Source organism: Phocoena phocoena, chromosome 15, assembly GCF_963924675.1.
Source record: "Phocoena phocoena chromosome 15, mPhoPho1.1, whole genome shotgun sequence".
Lineage (NCBI taxonomy): Eukaryota > Metazoa > Chordata > Mammalia > Artiodactyla > Phocoenidae > Phocoena > Phocoena phocoena.
In genome coordinates, this window is record NC_089233.1 from 57,250,114 (window position 1) to 57,272,960 (window position 22,847).

Consider the following 22,847-nt stretch of genomic DNA (forward strand, 5'->3'; position numbering starts at 1 on the left):
AAGAGGCTCCTTAAACCCACCCCTCCACCTGTGGCCCAAGTTCATACCAGCTCCACATTCCCTCTGTCCTCTGTCCTACCTGTTCAAATCCTGCCCTGTGTAGTCCCACTCAGCTAACAAATATAGGCACTACTCTGGGGCCCTAACAGATATTAATTCATTCAGTCTTCACGCTGGTAGGTAGACACTACTCTTATCTTCATTTTACAGATGAGAAACTAAGACACAAAGAGGTCAAACAGCTAACATAGGGCGGAGCCTAGATTTGGAGCCAGACTGTCTGCCCCACCTCCTTTAACCATCCCGCCAAGTGGCCTTTCCCACCCTCCAGCACTTAAACCCTCCCTCCCTAGAACGAGGCCACTTATTTAGCGTAGCAATGGGAAGTTTTATTTCGACATCCGATATGGAGTAAAGTAACAGTGCAGAAGTTGGTGTATGCAGACCAGTGTGTTCTGGGCAGGGTCTGAAGGCTGTAACCATATAAGTAGTCTCTTGTTCCTTCGCCCATCATAGGCCCGCAAAGCTTCCGACACCCTCTGGAGCTCTCCACGCCACTGCACTGGACAGAGGTGTTTGAGACCCTCCTTTGTCCAGTCCCCTGAGAGACGGAAGGAGGTGCAGCAGATCCATCCAGGCTCTCCCTGGAGGAGACCCGCCGCGGCATGGCGTGGTCCAGTCAGCAGGCTGCAGATCCCAGGCGCTTGCTGCTCTCTGGCGGCCGGAGCCGGGAGTCCGGGGACCCGGGAATCGCACCTTCTACACTCGGCGCGCCCAAGGGCACCAGCAGTGACCGAGACGCTGGGGAAAGGGCGGGAGGGAGACTTAACTGAGTGGTAAGAGAGAGGAGGCGGGGTAGGGGCGCGGGAGGTGGAAGGGAGCGGACCGCGAGGGGAGAGGGCGGGCGCGAGCACCCGCGGCGCGGCGGGGGTGGCTTCCGCGGGGTCGGAGCACGAGCCAGCGCCACCGCCCTTTGGGACCCCGGAACGCCAGCTCGCCCAGAGCGCAGATTCCCTTCTTCCGGCAACTGTGGCGCCGGGTCCCTCGGTGCCAGTGGCCCCTCTTCATCCCCGACGCTGCCCTTCCTCCCCTCCATCCCGGCCCCGCGCCCAGTAGCTAGCTCCTCAGTGGTCGCCGCCCGCACCGCCCGGCCCCGAGCCGCCGCTTTGCCCGCTCGCCTGGGCACGCTGCGAGAGAGGCGCGCGTCGCCAGCTCCGGCTCTTCGGTCCCACTCCGCGGCCGCCCGCTCCGCTCGCGGGCAGCAGTGCTCCACGTCACAGGAACTGAGGCAGGACCCCGACAGGACCAGCGCGCGGGTCTGGAGCCGGAGCCCCCAGCCCTACCAGTCACTCGTCCTGCGCCCAGCCCCGGTCCCCGACGGCTGCGCGTTGAGATGACTTTCCGCTATCTCCTGAACGTCAGTTTCGAGGGACCCTGCTCAGACAGCAGCGCCGGGAGCTCCAGCGCGGGCGGTGGCGGGGGTGGCGCGGGCGGCGCGGCCGCCTCCGAGGGCCGGGCGGTGGACGGCGTGCGGGTGACCGCAGGCGGTAGCAGCGGCGGCGGCGTGGTGGGCGCGGGCAACGGCGAGGACAACCGGAGCTCCGCTGGGGAGCCGGGGAGCACCGGCGCCGGCGGCGAGGTGAACGGCACGGCGGCCGTCGGGGGGCTGGTGGTGAGTGCGCAGGGCGTGGGCGTGGGCGTCTTCCTGGCCGCCTTCATCCTCACGGCCGTGGCGGGCAACCTGATGGTCATCCTCTCCGTGGCCTGCAACCGCCACCTGCAGACGGTCACAAACTATTTCATTGTGAACCTGGCCGTGGCCGACCTGCTGCTGAGCACCACGGTGCTCCCCTTCTCGGCCACCATGGAGGTTCTGGGCTTCTGGGCCTTCGGTCGGGCCTTCTGCGACGTGTGGGCCGCCGTGGATGTGCTGTGCTGCACGGCCTCCATCCTCAGCCTCTGCACAATCTCGGTGGACCGGTACGTGGGCGTACGCCACTCGCTCAAGTACCCAGCCATCATGACCGAGCGCAAGGCGGCCGCCATCCTGGCGCTGCTCTGGGCCGTAGCCCTCGTGGTGTCTGTGGGGCCGCTGCTGGGTTGGAAGGAGCCGGTGCCCCCTGACGAGCGCTTCTGCGGCATCACGGAGGAGGCGGGATATGCAGTTTTCTCCTCCCTGTGCTCTTTCTACCTGCCTATGGCCGTCATTGTGGTCATGTACTGCCGCGTGTATGTGGTAGCGCGAAGCACCACGCGCAGCCTGGAGGCGGGAGTCAAGCGCGAGCGGGGCAAGGCCTCAGAGGTGGTGCTGCGCATCCACTGTCGCGGCGCAAGCACTGGCTCAGATGGAGCCCACGGTGGGATGCGCAGCGCCAAGGGCCACACCTTCCGCAGCTCACTGTCGGTGCGTCTGCTCAAGTTCTCCCGTGAGAAGAAGGCGGCCAAGACGCTGGCCATCGTCGTGGGCGTCTTCGTGCTCTGCTGGTTCCCCTTTTTCTTTGTTCTGCCACTGGGTGAGTGACCCCTGTCCCACCAGCCCCTTCTCTTCCTCCCTGAGCCTGTGACCGTCCCTTCCTGGCACCCAGACTTGGATGGCCCTTCCCAGTGGAGGGTGACTCTCCACCTGAACATGGAAGGTTTACTGCCTGGTCTCTTAGACACGTGCGCATGCTGCTTTGTGGGACACAAATAGGCTCTTCATGCTTGCAGGATTTGTTTTATGAGCTTCTAACTTTTCTGGCCTTCCCCCTTCTTCACTGCCATTACAAGCCCTGGGCTTGTTTTACACTCCCCACTCCTCTAAATACAAAAGGTCAGTGGAAATCTGCGGGCATCTGCTCCCATAGTATGTGGCGAGCAGTGTATGTGCTTGTCTACATATCTCCCTCCCTCCACCACCAGGGCCTACATTCATTCATGGGCAGCAATCCCTGGCCAGTCTCCGTGAACATCAGCAGACACCGGAAGCCACCTGCTTTCTCTGTTTGGAAGCTGGGCCCCCCTGGGAGGCCCTCCCCAGCTGGTATCTGTGAATGCTGTGGGCTCTCATTTCTGAAATCTCCTCTTGGGGGGGGGGGTGGTCTGTGTGGGGGTGAGAAAGAAAGGGAAAGGGCATCTTATCAAATGGAAAGTTAATATTGTTCATCGTAGTTTCTTAAATTTACAGAGTCCTAGCACTTCTGGAGAACTTTGTTATTTCTTTCACAGGCTTTCCTGTAGTCCTGGGAGGTGGGCAGCTGTTCTCAGGACCTTCCTCCCATGCCTTGAGGCCCCTCCTGGAAGCCTTGGGGCTCGGTCAGCACAGGGAGAAGAAAGGGAACAGCATCTATGGGGTTACTTTTGCCCTGAGTCACTTCACCCACAGGTGCAACCAGCCAGCCCAAGCCAGGACCTCCCATGTACCTGTAATCACCCACATTGAACAGATGATAACATTTCGCCATATTTGCCTCAGATCACTTCCTCTCTCTCTTTTCAGATGAACAGAACAGCCACAACTAAGTTCCCTCCTCCTGTCCCTTCCTCATTTTCTCCCTCTCTCTGCAGAGGTAAATCTGGTGTTTATCACTCCCACACACATGTTTATACTCTTACTACAAACACCTGAATCTATAATAATAAATAGCATTGTTTTGTGTGTCCTTTGGACTTATATAAATTGCACCAGCTGTGCACATCCATCTTCAGTTTGCCCTTTTCACCCAATGTTTTGTTGTTGAGATTTATCCATTCTGGTTATTTTAGCAACAGCATAGTATCCTGTTTGAAAGTATGCCATGGTGTGTTGATGCAGGCTCCTGCTGAGTGTTCGGTTTTTCTAATTTTTCACTGTTATAATCAACACTGCAAAAGGCTACTGTTTTTTGAGGTTGAGATCATGTCTCCCTCTTCCAAAAAGTCATCCCTAAATCTCCATGGCCTCTGCCCTTGCTGGCAGACACTGCTCTTCCTCAACCCCTCATCTCTGCTGCTCCCCACACCTCGCGTGGGAACCCTGGGGCTATCTTGCATCTCCCTTCCTGCCGGTCTGCACTGTGCCCAGCCTCCCATGGCATCTCACCAAGTCTAGAACAAAGCCCAGGGCCACAATGGAGCTGAATTTAGTGGAATCTGGTAATAATGAGCAAGCAGGATAGAGGCCAAGCAGGGAAACAGAATATTCTGATCTGCCATGACGTGGCTTGGAGGGCAGGACAGCAGAGAGAACAGGAGGACAGAGCCTGTGGTACAAGCAGGAGTGGCCTGAGGGTTGTGCAGAAAGAAGGGGGGCCAGGAGCAAACCCCCCGCCAGGAGCTCTGGGGCCAGGCCTGGGAGGAGGGAGGCATCTTTGGAGGAACAGGGAACATTCTGAGCAGCAACTTTTGGGGTTGAATGTGGAATCCAAGGAGCTGGCCTATTTTGGTAGGAGGTGCCAGTATGTGCTTGGGGGAAGAGGATGTTGGGAACTTAGATAAGGGGACCAAGGATGGATATGGTTGCAGAAGCAGGAGTGTGGGGTACAGTCTCCCAGAAAGAGGAAGGATGGACAAAGAGAAGAGATGGGCTGGGGAAGGAGCCTTGGGGTGTACCCACTTTGAAAGAACCCAGAAGGAGGCAGAGAAGGGGGCAGCCAGGAGAAGGTGGTACCGCCCTCCTTGCAGGCCCTGGTTCCCACACCAGGTGTGAGGAACAGCAAACGTGGGAGGATTGAGAAAAAGCACTGTGTGCCAGCCAGGGCCACAGGCCATGGAAATGAAGGTGCCCAGTAGGGCCACAACCTGGGGTTGTTGAGCAGACCCAGGGTGCCCTTCACCCACATCTCCACACACAAAGCCAAGTGGAAGCAGGAGCCACAGCCACAGCAGTGATATGGCCAGTGAGCAGCCCCAATAGGCCAAAGGATATCAAAAGCTTTAGGAAGTGGGCCCAGGGTCCCAGTGGTACACGCACAGGGGGCCATGAACAGCCATCTATCACCTGAAATGTTTTAGTCAAGCCAGAGCTGCAGCAGAGGGAGATACAGACAAGGTATGCTAACCTGTGGGGCCATTGGGGCTCAAGTTGCTGGGCAGGAAAGAATGGCACACAAGCACAGGGCACCTAAAATCCTGAGGGTCTCAGAGAGGGACTAGGGGTCATCCCCCACACCTCCGTTTCCCTGTCTGTAACTCGATCTAGGCAGTGACTACATTGGTGAATATATATGTAAAGTCATCAGTCTATACTCTTAAAATGTACACACTTTATAAACTTGACTGTCAGTATCTTATGCCTTAATGAGAGAGAGAGAGGGAGAGAAGGCGGGAGGAGGCAGGAGGAGGTTGTGAGCCATCTGAGGAACTGGCATCCAGGCTGGAAAGCACACTTTGGCAGCCAGGTGTGGAGGGCAGATTCAGCGTTTGCGTCTCAGAGTGCTGGCCAAGTACCGAAGGACCCATCTCCACAGGCTCCCTGAGGTGGTGCAGGGTCCACAGACTCAAGGAGAGAGGCAGGGGGTGCGCTGCAGCAAGTTCTCGGGAATGGCATTACTGTTCCCTGGCCCAAAAACCTGAAGAAGAGGCTGGCATTACATCTCCTATCTGTGCCTTTGTGGCACCTGGCACACAGTAGATGCTTGGTCAGTGTGTATATAGGAGGAAGAAGTGGCAGAACCCATGGCCTTTTCACATCCTTCCGTGCCGAGGATCTGGTTGACAAAGCACAGCCCTCTATTATTATTATTATTCCTGTGGTAAGAACATAACATGAGATCTACCCTTTTAACAAATTTTTAAGCATGCAGTATTGTTAACTGTAGGCACAAGGTTGTACAGCAGATCTGTAGAATTTATTCATCTTGCTTAACTAAAACTTTATGCCTATTGATTAGCAACTCCCCATTTCCCCCTCCCCTCAGCCCCTGGCACCCACCATTCCACTCTTTCTTTGAATTTGACTATTTTAGCTACCTTCATGGAAGTGGAGTCATGCAGTCCTTCTGTGACTGGCTTATTTCACTTAGTATAACAGCCTCTGTGTAAGCAGAGACCTCCCTTACTCGCAATGCATTGGGTGTGACCCCCATTTATGTGACCTAAAAAAGTTTTTAAACATAACAGCTAACATTTATTGAGTGATTATTATGAACAAGCAGTGAGCTAGGGGTTTTATTTTCCATTTTTAAAAATCATGGATAGTTTCAAACACATAAGTAGACAGAACAGTGTGATGGCCCCAGCTTCAACTATATCAACCCAAGGCTGATCTTCGTTCATTTCAAACCCTGCCCACTTTCCACCACTGCTTATTATTTTGAAGAAAATCCCAGACACCATATCAGTTCATCTGTAAATTCTTCAATGTATATTTCTAGAAGAACTTTTAAAAAATAACCACAATCCATTGTAACACAAAAAATAGTTGTTTAATAGTACCAAATATCTTAGTGTTCAAATGTTGCTGATTGCCTCATAAAATTTTAGTTTATTTGTTTGAATCAGGGTCCAAAAAAAAGTACATACATTGCATGCACTTGATTTGTCTCCTCAGTTTCTTTGATTAATAAGATTCCCCTACCCCCACCTTTTCCCTTTCAGCTTGTTTGGTGAAGAAACCAGATTGTTTGTCCCAAAGGAGTTGCCCACAGTTTGGAGTTTGCATCCCTATTAGTGCCATTTAACGTGTCCCCTTGTTCCCTGTACTTCCTGTAAACTGGGCTTGATCAGATTCAAGTTCAGTGTTTAAGACAAGATTTCTTTTCTTTTGTGATGTTAAGATTGATCAGGGGTTCAGATGCAGTCAGCCTGATTCATTCATTATAAAATGTTCCATCAGCTTTTCACCTGCTAGTTTTAGCAGCCATTGACCATGGCCTGGACCCATTATATCACTGGGACTGAAAGTGGTGATATCCAAATTCTGTCATTCCTTCTGCATTTGTAGACTAAAATTCTAAAAAGAATTCACCACTAGCTGTTTGGTCACTTGAAATAGAGTCCATACAGCAAAATCAGGAGAGCTGCTCAATGCTCTCCTTTATCAAAAGAAGAGTTGGGCTTCCCTGGTGGCGCAGTGGTTGAGAGTCCGCCTGCCGATGCAGGGGACATGGGTTCGTGCCCCGGTCCGGGAGGATTCCACATGCTGCGGAGCGGCTGTGCCCGTGAGCCATGGCCACTGAGCCTGCGCATCCAGAGCCTGTTGCTCTGCAACGGGAGAGGCCACAACAGTGAGAGGCCTGCATACCGCAAAAAAAAAAAAAAAAAAAGAAGAGTCAATTTCCTAGCAATCTTTCCAAAGGGGACCAATAGGTTTTTTAGTACCATGTTAAAAGTGATATTTAAATCTGTCACACATTATAGACATCACTATTTTGGGGTTGGCCAATGGGTGCCCTTGGCCCCTAGGGTCCTTGTTACTTCCTGCCTAGGTCAGAGATCAGAGGTCAAACTGAAGCCAGGGTTAAGGGTCAGTTGACAGACATGCTTTAAGCTTTAAATCTCACCAAATGCCTCAGCACCTGCTTACCTACCCCCAGGCTCAGTTCCAGGCTCACTTCTGCCCCAGATCCTGGCCATGAGGGCCCTGAGCATTGCCATAGGACGTGACCACTTCCTGTGTGGCTTGGTCCTCCCAGACCGCCAGAGCCCTTGAGCCTGCTCCTCATGGGAAAGTCTCTGAGTTCCTGAGCCCACCTCTGACGCCACCTGAACCCTGCCCCATCCTGCTTCATTTGCTCTATGCCCACCAAAAAGGTCTCCTTGAATGCTAGAAGATTTGCCTGCCCTCCTTTGCAGATGGTGACCCAGCAGAACATTGGCCTGGGCCCCTGAGAGCCAGCATTGGGACGTAGTGGGCAATGCCCCAGCAATTCAGTGCTGGGACTCCTGGACAGAGTGACCACTGTCTGGGAACTTCTCTCCTCTGGCGAAAGCACTGATCTGCTCCAACTTATGAGCCATTTGTCAGTGTGGCCTGAGAACTGAAAGGTTCATGTTCAGATCAGGGTCATGTTCAGCCGAGCACAAGGGCCATTTGGCAGGGACTTCAGCCTTGGGCACGCAGAGCTTGGGGTGTGACCACTCCAAGGCCACAGATCAGGGAATGAGTTAAGAAGTGACAACAAGAGTGGAAAAGAGGGGGAGAGAGGGAAGGTGGAGAGAGAGAAAGGGGAGAAGGGGAGGGAGAAGAGCTGAAGGGGAATTGATGGGGTCCAGTGTAGGACACTGAACAGGTCTGTGACTCATCTCCCTGCCTTGGGCCCCACCAGGCAACCTCTGTGGCTCTAGGAACTACCCCTCCCTGCCAATCCGCACAGCTGCAGAAGGATGTCCAGGGCCAGACCAGTAGCTCTAGGCCAGCCCCACAGAGCTCAAGGATCCTGAGGTAAACACAGGGCACAGAAGGACTTCTGATCTATTCCTTGTCTATCTCAAGCCAGAGGACCCACCAGTTACCTCTCACCGTGGAAGATTGGCAATGCAAGGAATTCAAGAGATTTAGCTTAGCACAGCTAGCCCCACAATATCCTCAACTCTGTGTCTTTATGATCCATCTGAGACCTGGACCCTATTCAGGTCACCTCTTCCTGACAGCCTTTTATGATTGTCTCTGCTTCAAAATGGCCTTATCTCTTACCATCTCTCCCTCCCCTTCTCTGTTCCAGCAGTCCTAACTTCTTGGTTGTCCTTGAACTTGTGTGGTACCCTGCTGCCTCAGGGCCTTTGCACATGCCCTCTCCTCTGTCTGGAATTCTCTTTCTTCAGGTAGATGCATGACTCACTCCCTCAGAGGGTCTTCAGGTCTCAGCTCAAGTGTGCCTTATGAGAGAGGCCGACCCTTTAAAATATTGCAAAGAGGTCCACTGCTTCCCAGCCTCTCTTGGGGAAGGTGCAATTGAGTTCTAGAGTCAGAAGCACTGAGTGAGCAGCTGAAAGAACTAGGAGAGAGAAAGGGAGTCTAGGACTGGGAATTCCATCTCTGCTAGCCCTGTTGGCAGAGAAAGACCTGAATATGGTATATGGTATTTTTAATCCCTCTATTCCTTTCTGGCTAGAGAAAATGGCTGCTTGTGGATAGAAAAGTCACTGGTGAGGGAGGAGGTGGGAAAGGGGAAAGGCTGGGGTACAGCCTAATAGTTCATGGTTGGCTGCAAGCTATGAACAAGACTGGCTGTGAATTATGACATTCTGCCAAGAACAAGTTCCCTTCTGATGATGTCAAAAGAGTGCTGTTAATCACACAGTCCCCCCTTGGCTTCAGCGCTGTCACTCCTCAGCAAGGCTTGGCCAGATTGGCCAGTTTCAGCCTTAACCACCATCTCAGCAGCATCTCCTGGGCCTGGACATTGCTCTTACTTAGGACAGGGGACTGGCCTGTGATAAGGGTGCAGACCTCTGCCGCCAATCTCAGCCTGCCTTAGTTTCCCCAACAGTGTGCAGGCCAGGCTAGCCCAGCCAACATGCCAAAGAGTGGGGTAACCTGCTGACATAGGAGAGGCCCTGCCTCTTCTGACTAGTTGATGTTCAGCATCCCTGGACATTACGTTAGACTCCTGACAAAGGCACCCCAAAACAGGGAATAGGGGAAGGCAGGTGGGAGCAAGCTTGATGGATGCATGCAAGAAAAGGCCGAGGAGCAGAGAGAAGCAGGCAAGAGTTGTGTTTGCAGTCATCTCCTACCTACATCCTGACCACCTCTCCTCATACATAGGTCAATGTGTTCACTCCTGTGCTCCAGCCTGCCTGTTGAGTGGAGAGAAATGGGCATGAACATGCAAATTCATGCCCTGCCTTTCTCAGCAGTGGGCGGAAGAGTTGAAACAGTGACCAAGAGCTAATCCCTGGATTATAGGTTTAGGACCAATCAAGAGAGCTTGAAGACACATCCATGCAAAGAGTGTCCTGGGTCACGTCCCTGTACGTAGAGACTGAGACAGGAGTTCTTATGCGAGTGATGGATTGAGGGAAGCTCTCAGGAGGTACCTGGGAGGGAGGGAAGCAGGATAAGTCAGAAAAGAGCTAAACCTAGGATGTGGTCTCAAAGTCTGGCCTCAGCCTGATCCCTGGAACAAGAACGACAGCAGAGAATTGTGCCATCTCGAGACAAGGAGTCTGGCCTTTTCCATCCACGCTCAGTCTATCACTGGCTGTGGGCTGCCACCTTGGTGGGAAGGTGTCATCTCCCAGTTGAAGCAGCTCCCATTGGTCAAGGGCAATTCTTCATTAGCAGCCAACTATAAGCCATTAGCAACCAACACTCACAGTAGCTGGGGACCAGGGGCACCTGGGTGGGGCACTAATAGCATCAACTTCAAACCTTAAAGGTGACTTTTGAGCAAAGACTTCAAGAAGGGGAAGGAGATGGCCAAGTGGCTTTCTGGGGCTCCTTCCAGGAGGCTGGGGTCTGTTTCCTGAGATGCAGCGAGCAGGCAACAGCCCAGCTTTTCTGAGTGCTCTGGATGGGCATGCATGCACAGGAGCCGAATTCAATGTGGCAGTCCTCACAGGCCACCCTAAAGGCCATAGAGAAGGCCAATGAATGCCACTTGGTGGAGGCAGAATCAAGAAGTGCTCAAAGGCACACACACTCCAGAAACCACTCTCACCTCCGCAGACCCCGGGAGTGGAATTAATCACAGAACTGCTCCTGGAGAGGTGGTTCTATGCCCAAGTCTGAAGAACTGGAGAGACCTGCTATGGAGAAAGGAAGAGGGCCATCTTCCAGACCAGGCCAAATGTACGAAAGTCCAGAGGTAGGGATGGGCATGCTGCTTGTGGATCAGCTGCTAGAAGGTATTGAGTCTTTGTGGATCCTGACCCCAGGACCCCTGGAAGACCAGGGGAAGTTTTTTTTTCTATCTTTACATGATGTCAAGGAAAGACCAAGCACTTTAGGGCTAGACTGACGCAGATTCAAATCCTGATGCTGCCACTTGCCCTCCAGAGATAACTAGAATCTCTGCAAAGTGGGATGCTAATGCCATGAGAATTAAATGAGAAGTGCTACATACAGGGCCCAGCATGAAGCCTGGTAGGTACTGAACACTCAGAAAGCAAGCGTGAGCTCCCATTTCCTTCCTCGTCACTTTAGAGGCTACCTACATCTACGCAAACAGCACTTATTCACTCACTCAACAGATACTTTATGACCCCTGCTCTGGATCAGGCAAGTGTGTTAGAGGCTGGGATGAAAAGAATAATTAATCCCATCCCTGTCCTCAAGAAACCTAGAGTCTAGGAGAGTAGATAGAGCAGTAACAAATTTTATTTGTTAAGATGCAGGCGTGCATAAAAGGGCACCTAACCCAGGCTTGGTGGGGGAGGACACCTGACCTGGGCTGGAGGGATGGGTGGACGGAAGCAGAAAGCACCGTGGGAGCAGTTAGAGCCATGCAGGAAGGCAGAAGGAGCCCAGCCTCTGTGGGAAGACATGCTTGTGGCTTCGTATGGCCAATTTGGGAGGGATGTAAGCTGAAGACAGCTTAGGATTCTAAAAAGACTTGAATGCAACGCAAGAAAATTTGGGTTTATTCCTCAGAGCCATTAGAAGCCACCAACGGTTTTCAGAGGAGAAAGGAGAGAAACCATTTTTTTTTACAATAAGTCTCCAGCAGCTGTGTGCAGAGTAGAGGAGACAAGGGACCACTGGGGGCTGTCACAGCCATGTAAACAAAATGAGATGCCAGAGTCAGCAAAGGCTTCAGGAATGAGGTGAAGGGAAGGACTCCACTAGAGAGAAAACTGAATGTACCAGACATGGTGACATATAGCGTAGAAAAGAGGGACTCATTCAGCAAACTCAGCAAGTGTTGAGCGCCTACTGTGTTCAGTGTGTTCATGAGGTCTTCTGGGCAATGGGAGTGCAGCATCAAGCAAAACAGACACTAGTCCTGCCCCATGGACTCTTACTGCAGGGAGAAAGGTGATAGACAAAATGAAGAATAACTCAAATAGTACAAGAGAAGGTGTTAAGGGCCACAGATAGAGCCAGCTGAGGGAGATGGGGAGTATGGGGTGGGGGACACTGCAATTTTTATTTTATTGTAGTTGATTTATAATATCGTGTTGTTTTCAGTTGTACAGCAAAGTGATTCAGTTTTTTTTCAGATTATTTTCCTTTATAGATTATTATGAGATACTGAATACAGTCCCATGTGCTATACAGTAAATTATTGTTGCTTATCTATTTTATGTATAGTAGTTTGTGTCTGTTAATCTCACACTCCTAATTTGTCCCTCCCTCCCTCCCTCTCCCCTTTGGTAACTGTAAGTTTGTTTTCTATGTCTGTGAGTCTGTTTCTGTTTTGTATATAGATTCATTTGTATTATTTTTTAGATTCCACATGTAAGTCATATAATATTGGTCTTTCTCTGACTTACTTCACTTAGTATGACAATCTCTAGGTCCATCCATGTTGCTGCAAGTGGCAATATTTCATTCTTTTTATGGCTGAGTAATATTCCATTGTTTATATATACCACATCATCTTAAACCAGTCATCTGTTGGTGGGCCCTTGGGTTGTTTCCAGGCACACTGCAATTTTAGATGAGAGGTCAGGGAGCCATGTGGATTTCTGGGGGAAGAAGATTCTGGGGAAAAGCAAATGCAAAGGCCCAAGGAGGGAGTGTGTCTGGCATGTCCAAGAAGCAAAAGGAGGGTAGTGTGGCTGGAACAGAGTAGGGGGGGGAGTAGGAGAGGATGTCAGGGGGTCAGGGGACCACATGTCGAGCTGTGAGGGGGAATGGCAGCCCTTAGAGGGTTTTGAGCTTGAGGAGTGACATGATCTAGTTCTATTGGGTTGGCCAAAAAGTTCCTTCGGTTTTAAAGTAAAAATAAAAGACACATCTTTATTATCACCCAGAACTTTATTGAACAACATAGTCACTTTTTTGTTCCACTACCTTCTGAAATTTTTCAGACAACTTCATAATTCCATCTTTCCAAAACTTTTTATCTTTTTGAGCAAAGAACTGTTCCTTTTACAGTCTTCCAGGGAATTGAAATTTTTTCCATTAAGAGAATTTTGTAAAGACTGAAAAAAATGGAAATCCGAAGGTGCAATGTCTGGTGAAAACGGTCAATAGATCAGAACTTCCCACCCAAGCTGTAACAGTTTTTGCCTGGTCATCAAAGAAACATGCGGCCTTGCGTTATCCTGATGGAAGATTATGCATTTTCTGTTGACTAATTCCAGATGGTTTTTGTTGAGTGCTGCTTTCAGTTGGTCTAATTGTGAGCAGTACTTGTTGGAATTAATCATTTGCTTTTCCAGAAGGAGCTCGTAATAGAGGACTCCCTTCCAATCCCACCATATACACATCATCTTCTTTGGATGAAGACTGGCCTTTGGTGTGGTTGGTGGTGGTTCATTTCGCTTGCCCCACCATCTCTTCCATTGCACATTATTGTACAGTATCCACTTTTCATCGCCCGTCACAATTTCTTTTAAAAACAGAAACTTTTCATTACGTTTAAGTAGATAATCACATGTGGAAATACAGTCAAGAAGGTTTTTTCGCTTAACTTCTGTGGAACCCAAGCATCCAAGCAATTCACATAACCAAGCTGGTGCAAATGATTTTCAACACTTGATTTGGATATTTTGAGTATGTCAGCTATCTCCCACGTGGTATAATGTTGATGGTTCTCAATTAATGTCTCGATTTGATCCCTGTCAGCTTCAACTGGTCTACCCGACCATGGAGCATCGTCCAGCAAGAAATCTCCAGCATGAAACTTCACAAACCACTTTTGACACATTCGATCAGTCACAGCACCTTTTCCATACACTGCACAAATCTTTTTTTTAATGTTTCAGTTGCATTTTTACCTTTCTTGAAATAATAAAGCATAATACGCTGTAAATGATGCTTTTTTTCTTCCATCTTCAATATTAAAATAGCTACATAAAAATTCACCAATTTTGATGTTTGTTTTTAAATGCACGCTGATATGACAGCTGTCACAATACAATCTAACAAAATTGTTTTGAATGAAGTTAAAGACAACTAAGCGCTACTCGAGCCATCTTATGGAAAAAACTGAACAAAACTTTTGCCCAACCCAATATTTTTAAAGGATCGTTCTAGCTGCCAAGTTGAGGGTAGATTTCAGGCTGCAAGGGTACATGCAAGAGACAGTCGGGAGGCTGCTGAATTACTCAAGAGGAGAGGGGATTGTGTCTCAGACAGGGTAGGAGGGCACAGGGAGGAGGGTAGTGGTTGAGTTTCAACCTCATCCCCTTCTGCTGTACACTCAATCACTCCATTCTCTCCACACTAGCCTTGTCATTGTTCTGCAAACATACCAGGGCCACCTCAGGCCCTTTGCACTTGCGGTTTCCTCTACCTGGAATGCTTTTCCCCAAAATGTCCACATGCCTCATTCAGCTCTTTACTCAAACGTCATATTCTCAGCAGTTTACCCAAAATTTATAGCACCACCCCCAGCCACATGCACACACATACATAAACACACACTAGGTATCTTCCTTCCCTGCTTTGTTTTTTATTAGCATGTTTTATTATCTGATACGTTTGCATTTTCCTTGTTTATCATATGTTTTGCTGGTCTTGCCCTATGAAATATAAGCTTTATGAGGGCAGGATAAGTGTGAGATGCCAGTAGACATCCGAGTGGAAATGTCTGGGAGGCAGTGAGTCTTGGATCTATGAGTCTAGAATTTGGGAGAGCAAACTGAGCTGGAGATAGAACTGTGGGCATTACCAGCCAAAAGTCTGTGAGCCTGGCTGAAATTGCCAAGAGAATGCAAAGAGAAGAGATTACAAGACTCTTCTTATAAGGGCACTCCTACACATAGCAGTGGGGACAAGAGGAAGGAGCAAAGGCAATTGACAAGGAATAGAAAATCCAAGAGAATGGCGCCCCAGAAGCCCCGGGTGAGATGAGAAGTGTCCAGGATGGATGAGAGCTGTATCTGCATGTGGGAGGGCTGGGGTGGAGTGGGGCAGTGGGGCAAAGCAGTGGAGTGAAAAGCAGGTGGGGAAGAGGAGATGGCATGTGTGGATAGAAAGCGTGGAGGGAATGAAGTCATAGCCAGAGAACCAGCAAAGATGGTGCAGCTGTGACAGAGGCAAGCTCACAAGTGACTGATGGGTCGAGAGCTCTACAACACAAGTAGGGACGTGAACCTTGGGTGGGAGGAGAGACTCCTTTCTTACCAAGGAGGAAGACAGGTGAAGAAGGTTTGAGTGAGTGCCCAACTTCTTTGTCTTGTTTTCTCTGTGAAACAGGAAGTGAGATCAACTGCTTTGGAGAAGGGAAAGGGGCAGACTGCAGAGCCTGTGGAGAGGGGTAAAGGCTCAAAGGAGCTGGTGCAGGAATAGGTGGGGGCGGGGGAGTGGGCTGAGAATGGGTGGCAAGATTGCTTGAAGCCAGGACACAGAGCTAAGGTTGGAGACCCTAAGCGTGTTCAGAGTGTGGGTGAATCTCTCCAGAGTTAGGCTCTGGCTGGATAAATACAACCCAAATCCAGAAAGACATGCACATGGAAGGACTGAGGAAAGAATGGCTGGGGTGCAAGTGAGGAGAAGTCTCAGCTAAGCAGAGATGATAGGAGAAATCCAAGGGGCTGGCAGGTCAAAGTTCAGATGAGAAAAAGAGGACAGAAAACTGCAGTCAGCAGTGGAATATAGATTTAAGTGAAGAAATGAACTGCTCAGCCTTATGTTTTAAAAGGACACACACACACCCAGCTACTATGTGGAGAACAGGGTACTATGGGGGGCACAGGGGCAGGAATAGAGAGCCCACTTGGAAGGGCACTGTAGGTAGATGATGATTGTAGCTGGGACCAGGGTGGTAACGGGGGATGGTGCAAAGTGGGGGATTCAGGACTAACAGGAGTTGGTGATGGATGGGGTGCAGAGTGTGCCAGAAAGAGAGGGGTCAGAATGTGTGGAGCACCTACGATGTGCCAAGGATGGTGTGGGGAGCTCTCCATTTAAGGATCAGATAGATGGGAAACTGGTAGTTACCCGCAGTGTTCTTGGCATTGAGAAGTGAATAGATGTGCTAGGGGAGGGGGGAATACAACTAACTCTGCTGGGTCGGGAGGGGATGGTGTGACGAAAGCTCCCAGGAGGAGGTGCCACTGGAGCCAGCACTACCAGGTGGAGGAACGAGGAAGGGCAGTCCAGGATGATCCTGTGCAAAAGCACAGAGACAAGACTGGGGAGCCCGCTGTGGCCAGAGGGCAGTGAACAGTCAGTGTGGCAACTTAGCTGATGCACACAAAGACAGAAGAGAAGCGGGAATTGCAAGAGAAAGGAGAACAAGGGGGTGGTGCTGGGCACCTGGATGGCGGGAGGCCGAGAGAGGAGGGTCCCATGAGCACCTGTTTCCAGTGACAACTGTCAAGATGAGTTAGCACAGCTGTGCTTTATGCCTGCAAGAACGGCTGTGGACAATGTGGGGAGTAGGAGAGGGAGCCAGCTCAGGACAGAGAAGGGGAGTGCCAGGTACTGGGAGACAGAGGCCTTGCCTCAGAGCCCCCATGTACCCATTGAAGTTTTCCTGTAGCTGGGCTTCTGGGGCTGGCAGAGGCTTGTGCTGGACAGCTGGAGAGGACTGTGAAGGCAAGAGAGGTGAAACCAAGTGGTCGACCTAAGAGGCCATAAGTCAGAGTAGCTGGAGGAGGAGAAAGTTGGGAGTGGCTGAGAAGGGGCTTGTCCACTGATGCCCTGACAGCAGGGCAGTGCTGCAGGGATAATGCCATTGAGCACCCTCGGGAGTCTCAGGACAGTTACCCACCTCGTCCATGGCAAAGGGGAGGGAAGTGCCCACAAGCCCCTCTCCCCCGACCCAGAGATCCTTGAAAGAGGCTGTGGGCAGAAGAGAGAACGCTGGGGCAGGCAGGAAGCAAAGAGTGAGGCAGGGTGCAAGGAGGCATAGGGCGTAGACTGCAGCACTCTGGGCAGAAGTAGGTGTGAGGCTCAGGACTGCCATATGTGAAAGGAACAGAGTAAAAATCTCTTAGGAGCTCCTGCCTGTGAAAGCTGGAGCCCAAGGCACAGACGTCTGTATTTTCCAGGCAAGATGTCTGTGCACAGAGGGCAGACAGCAATGAAACAAAATTGTGGCAGCTGCTGTCAGTGCCCCACCCATCCCCCCTGAACATGGGTCACTTTCCGCCCCAGCAGCTGCCTCCATATCTTCGCCTGCAGCATTCTCTGACCAGCAAAATCCTCACTGTCCACCCACACAGCAAGCAGGAAGTATGGAAAATTAACACCCTGAGGGAGCAACCCAAACACTGGCTTATGATAATGGGAGTATAGATACCCCACCTCCCTCACCTTACTGATCCTGTTCTCCAGTCCCCCAGAGCTCCCAGTGAGAGTGACTAACTTGTTAACTCTCCTTTTATTGGCTTCCTTCTCTTCCCTCTTTTTATCACACTTCACTACTGGTGTTTCATTTACCTTCCAAATTAACAACTTGCATTTGAATCCTTGTCTCAGGTCTGCTTCTGGGAGACCCCAAAGTAAGACAGAACCCTCAGCAGGACACAGTAGGAAAAACCTGGGGCTGAAAGGCTGAGTTTGTATCCCAGCTCCTTTGTGTGTAAGGGATTCCCAGCTGGCAGCAGGCTTCTGCATAGGTTGGTTGAGCATGAATTAGAATTTTAATGCTTAAAACAAGGCCCAGGCCACACTACTATATGCCATGTTGCCCACCAATCCGAATCAAAGCCACACCAATAACAAAGCCCTTTGGCTGGCTTTTGGCTTACTGCTTAAAGCATAGTCCCCTGATTTGTCATCCTGGGCTAAATATAAAAGAATTCTAGCCTGAGTCAGAAAGTTATTTTCAGCACTCTGTCTTATTTTGCAGCCATTAAGGGATGCTGTTCAGAAGGCTGCCTTCCTGGAGGCTAAGGTCAACACTGGTGGCCCCCACATTCCAGGGACAACTGCCCAATTCTTCTCCCAAGGGAAATTATCTCCTTACATTCTGATTGATGCCCCAGCCTCCCCCAAACCCACCAGGTCTCGGCTACTGTTTCTGGCCACTCTCCAGAGCTGGGAACGGGGTCCCTTCCCAGGGCTGAGGTCTCCTCTCTCAAAAGCCACAGAAGTAGGGAAAGGGGCAGTGAACAGACTCCAGTGTTTACTACAAAACTGCGAAGTCTTGTGCCCTGAAATTTATGAATTGTCACAAAATCCCTTTAGAGAAATTGTTGTATGTATCTCACAGAAAAGAAGAGTGAGACTTAGATGGCCAAATAACTTGCTCAAGGCTGCGTGACCAGGGTTTGAAAATGCTGTGCCACGCAATACTGCCTGACACTCCTCTTCCTCCACAGTGTCTCTTAGCATCAGGAATCCCACTGGGTGGGAGGTGGGTGATATGCAAGGGTCCCCAGGTCAAAGAGGGGGGCATGGTGCCTCTGCTCCCTCAGTAGGGGACACTGCTCTTATTTCTTTGAGGGCAAGGAGAAAAGAAAGCAGGTCTTGCTTTGTCAAGGACCATGATTTGTCAAGGAACACTACCCCTGGTCTGCTCAGCCTGGCAGACACCTGAAGCTTTTGCCTGGGATGGGACGCTCCTGCCGCCTACCCCCAACCCCTGCTGATGTTGAGGATAGTGAGGGTGACAAAGTGGCCTCTGCTTCCTGGGTGATGTCTTTGCATTTTGTTAGGTGCCTTTGGAGACATGACTCCTTGAGGTCTATGGTGGGGAAGACAGGGGAAAGGTATGCAGGGAGGAGGGTCTTCCTGGCACAGCTCAGACCCCAGTGTCCCCACCTCCTCCTGCCTGGCACTCTGCTCCCTTTCCAAGCCATCCCAGAAGCCTTCCTGACCACTTCCCACTTCCACTGGGACAGCCCCACTATCCTGCATTCTGACAGCTCATGGGCATTGTGTTTATTGAGGCATAATTCTAGGTTCTATCTCTTGTCTGCTCAAAAATATCCATGGCTTCTAACTACCCACAAAATAAAAGCCAAACTTCCCAGCATTTAAGGCCCTTCACCATTTGTCTCAAATGAAGTTTTCTGAGCATATCCTACAGGACATTCCCATGCCCCAAACTTGTTATCCTCTTGCCCACCTGTCCCTTCCACTCCTGATACCCTCTGTCCTTCCTCATCCTGCCTGGCTCCTGTCCATCCTGAGACCCTGGAAGCCTCCCACCCCAATATACTGAGCACCACCATCATCCCACCTGCATGCCCATGATATGTGACCCACATTGCTACCGGGAGAGCAAGGCCTCAGGTGTTTGATGACAGCCCAGCACAGTGCCTGGCTCAGGGAAAACCTTGGTCAACATTTAATTCAGGAGTTCTTACCCTCTTTATGCTAGGGACTACTTGGGCATCTGGCAAAGTGTATGGAGCCTTTCTCAGAGTTACTCTTTCAAATGCAAAAAATAAAATCCAAAGGATTGCAGATGAAATCGACTTCATTTAATTGAAATCTGTGATTTAGTCTCCAATGTGTTTCCATGTGAAGGCTTTAAATAACAAGATCTAGTGGCGTGTTCTAGTGACTGACACTTCCAAATAGTGAGAAGCATAGACAATATTCCAAAATATCTGTAGCAACTGCTAATATTAGGGGGTAAACTGCCAATATTGCACCAGTTTTGAGCTACAAAACAGTGATTTCATATTGTTTTGTCTAATTCTACTCAGGTTTGTTGCTTACACTCGCTGGAAATGCTCAATTTCAGGTAAACGTGAGTAAAGCTGAAGATGACTATTTTTTTCTCATTCAAGTTCATGGACACCCTCGAATTATATCAGGGACTCATTGAGGAGAGATATCTTGAGAGCCACTGGTTGATGAATGGCCAGGGCCCCTGAAAGGGGTGGGGGGAGGGGGAGTAGTGCAGAGAGGGTGGCCCCTTTGCACCAGGCGCTGCCTGGGGCTCCCTCTCCCTGAGCATCTAACCAGCCTGGGTCTCTGCTTCCCACAGGCTCCCTGTTCCCACAGCTGAAGCCCTCAGAGGGCGTCTTCAAGGTTATCTTCTGGCTGGGCTACTTCAACAGTTGCGTGAACCCGCTCATCTACCCTTGCTCCAGCCGGGAGTTCAAGCGGGCCTTCCTCCGCCTCCTGCGCTGCCAATGCCATCGTAGTCGCCAGCACCACCGCCCCCTCTGGAGCATCTACGGTCACCACTGGCAAGCCTCGAATGGCGGCCCGCGCCCTGACTACGCTCCTGGCCCAGGCGCCGCACCCTCCGGGGCCCTGCTGGCCCTCACCGCGCCCTCAGCCCCAGGCTCCCCAGGCACACGCAAGGCGCAGGCTCCGGTCGTCGGCCGTCGAAAGCCGCCCTGCGCCTTTCGCAAGTGGAGGCTTCTCGGGCCGTTCCGGAAACCCACCACCCCGCTGCATGCCAAGGTCTCCAGCCTGTCGCAAAAGAAGCACGCCAGAGAGTCTGCGTGCGCCCTGCACTTGGAGGTGGAAGCTGTGTGCTTAGGCGTCCGCAGTGAGGCAGCTGAGGGCACCACCTGCCAGGCCTACGAATTGGCAAACTCTAGCCTTCTCCGGGAGACTGATATTTAAGGACCCCTGAGTTAGGCCGAGGAGTGTGCTGGGGGTGGGAGAAGGGTGTGGAGATGGAGGCTGGCTTTGTTCAAGAGGCCGGTGAGAATCAAGGACCCAGAAATCGATCAGGGCGACTGCTCTCCAGAATCCCTGAGGAACTGAGGTGTGGGTGAAGCCCTTGAAGGGCAGAAAGTTATGGGCTCCCCCTCCTGGACACAGATGCCCCCAGCTCCTCCTTTCAAGGGAGAGGCTGAGGGCTCCTTGGGGCCATTTGTTTCCAATCCCTGTTTGAGAAACACTGCCCCATCCATGCCTTGAACCCTGGGTAGATGGCCCCAAGTATGGCCAGGCAGCCCTGTCCCTCCTCTTGGGGAGGAAAGGGCACAGAGGCCCTGCCTGGCTGCCCCCAATGCCTCCCCTCCGGAAAAAGTCAGTGGGGCCAAAGCTTCTCAATGGACACAATTTATCCTTACTGCAGACTGGAGGAATCCAGTGGCCTGCCATTGCCACCCACAAGCTTTGGTGGCAGATTGGATGACTGTCCTACAAGCCTGTTGTATTAACCTGTGGGCCCACTTTGCCCTACTGAGGCTCCGCCCTGCCCCTCACTTTGTCTCCCCAAAGGCCTTACTGTTTACACTGTATATAGCTCCTTGTGCCTGTGCCCATCACTTCTTGCTGGGCTCTGGAACCATCAAATGGGGAGAACTTTGTCATTTTTAGACATATTTATTGGTCAGAGTACTTCTATTTTGTCCAAACTGTGCAAACTATTCATCTTCAGCTTACAACCCATAAAGAACTACTTTTTGTTTTTCTAAAATCCTTCAAGTACTAAAGGCCCACAAGAGGGTAAATTGGGTCTGTGTTCACCTTTCTAGTTTCAACCTGTCTCTTTAACTGATGGCTGCTGTCCTTTGGGACTTTAGCATAACCAAAAGATTCGGGCATTTTGTTGGCTTTTAAAACTCACATGATTAGTCTTGGGAACAAACAGTAATTATAAGCACAAAGTTTCGCTTTTTCAGTCTCACCAGATATATCTGTGATGCTCTGAGGGCCTCAGTCTGGAAGGTGGCCATCAGTTAAATGGGTGAAACATTACTTTACATGAAAAAAATGTACAAGCCCAAGTAGACAGGTATACATGGTGAGAGAACACCTACCTAGGAACCATGCTTATTGGCTTTGAGTAAAATGTCCAACACTTGTCATGTTCCCAAGAGACTACAGGTAGTTCAGTCTTCAGCTAGATAATATCAACCACATACATCCAACCAGCATGGGAATGATGACTGTAGCCCAATGGACCCTTGGAAGGAGAGCTGGTTAGATAATAATCTGGGCTGTCTGGAGTGGTGGTGTTCTGAAACTGGAAGAACCAACTGCTGGGGCCAACATGAACCAGTATTTTGAGCCAAAAGCTTCCATCCTGTAGTAGGGAGGTAGTCTGTTTAAAAGGTCACCACAATTTCAGACCCCTCATCCCAATATTACAAGGTAAAAAGACAGCCAGTATCTGGGCTTGAGAGCAGAAATTTCACACTGTGGGTCTACAGCAGGTACTGGACTTTCAGGCCTGGTAACCCCCACAAGGCACAGGAGGGGCAGTTAAAAGCAGGTACTGGGAGCATGTTGCACACCCCAAAGAGGGCCCCATCTTGCAGCACACTGGCTGCCCTAAAGCTGGGGACACTGGGCACAGCCCCCACAGTCTTCTCACAGAGGTGGGGGCCAATCCGTCAAAGCAAAGTTCAGCAAGGAGGCAGACCCTAGTGTCAGAGGATTGAACTCTGGGCTCCCCAGCAGGGGTTCAACAGCAGGGGAGGGTCTCTAAGAGGGTTCCCACATGCCAGGGCAGCTGAGCCCACAGGAGGTCGACAGTGAGGACAAGGGAGAAATGTAGGGAGGGAGCCTTCGTCAGAAGGATTTTAGGGGGCCTCTCTATCCTGGATAACAGTGGGTGTAGAGGCAGGTGGGGTCAGCATCTTGCCCAGTACTTTCTCTAGGCTTGATGATCAATCAGCAAAACATATCTGACCTTTAAGCCTCAGCTCATGTCTCCTGCACACGGGACTCTCTGCACACAGCTGCCTCCTCCTGTGCCCTCCACACCAGGGAAGGAGCCTTCCAGGAGAGGGGGATGGGGCTACAGAGCCCCAGAGAGGCTGTGCCACAGCAGAGGCATCCAGCATCCCAGTTCTAATCATCAGTAAAGCACTGAGCTGCTGACCTTGTTCTCAGGACATGGCAAAGAGTCCTGGAGTGGCCAAGAGGAATGGAGGGAATAGCAACAGCCCTTCTAGAGGAGGTAGCCTCTTGCAAGTGATTCTGGGACATCTGGGAGAAGGTCCTCAGGTACCCCAGCCCA

At 50.9% G+C, this 22,847-nt stretch overlaps 1 protein-coding gene across 1 annotated transcript; it reads left to right on the plus strand.

Annotated features, from left to right (window-relative positions):
* The first annotated feature begins 1,393 nt into the window (after positions 1–1,393).
* ADRA1D (adrenoceptor alpha 1D) lies at positions 1,394–20,494 on the plus strand. The gene is made up of 2 exons (XM_065892221.1): positions 1,394–2,513; positions 19,905–20,494. The coding sequence occupies exons 1-2, from the start codon at positions 1,394–1,396 to the stop codon at positions 20,492–20,494; spliced, it is 1,710 nt and encodes a 569-aa protein (XP_065748293.1).
* The last annotated feature ends 2,353 nt before the right edge of the window (positions 20,495–22,847 follow it).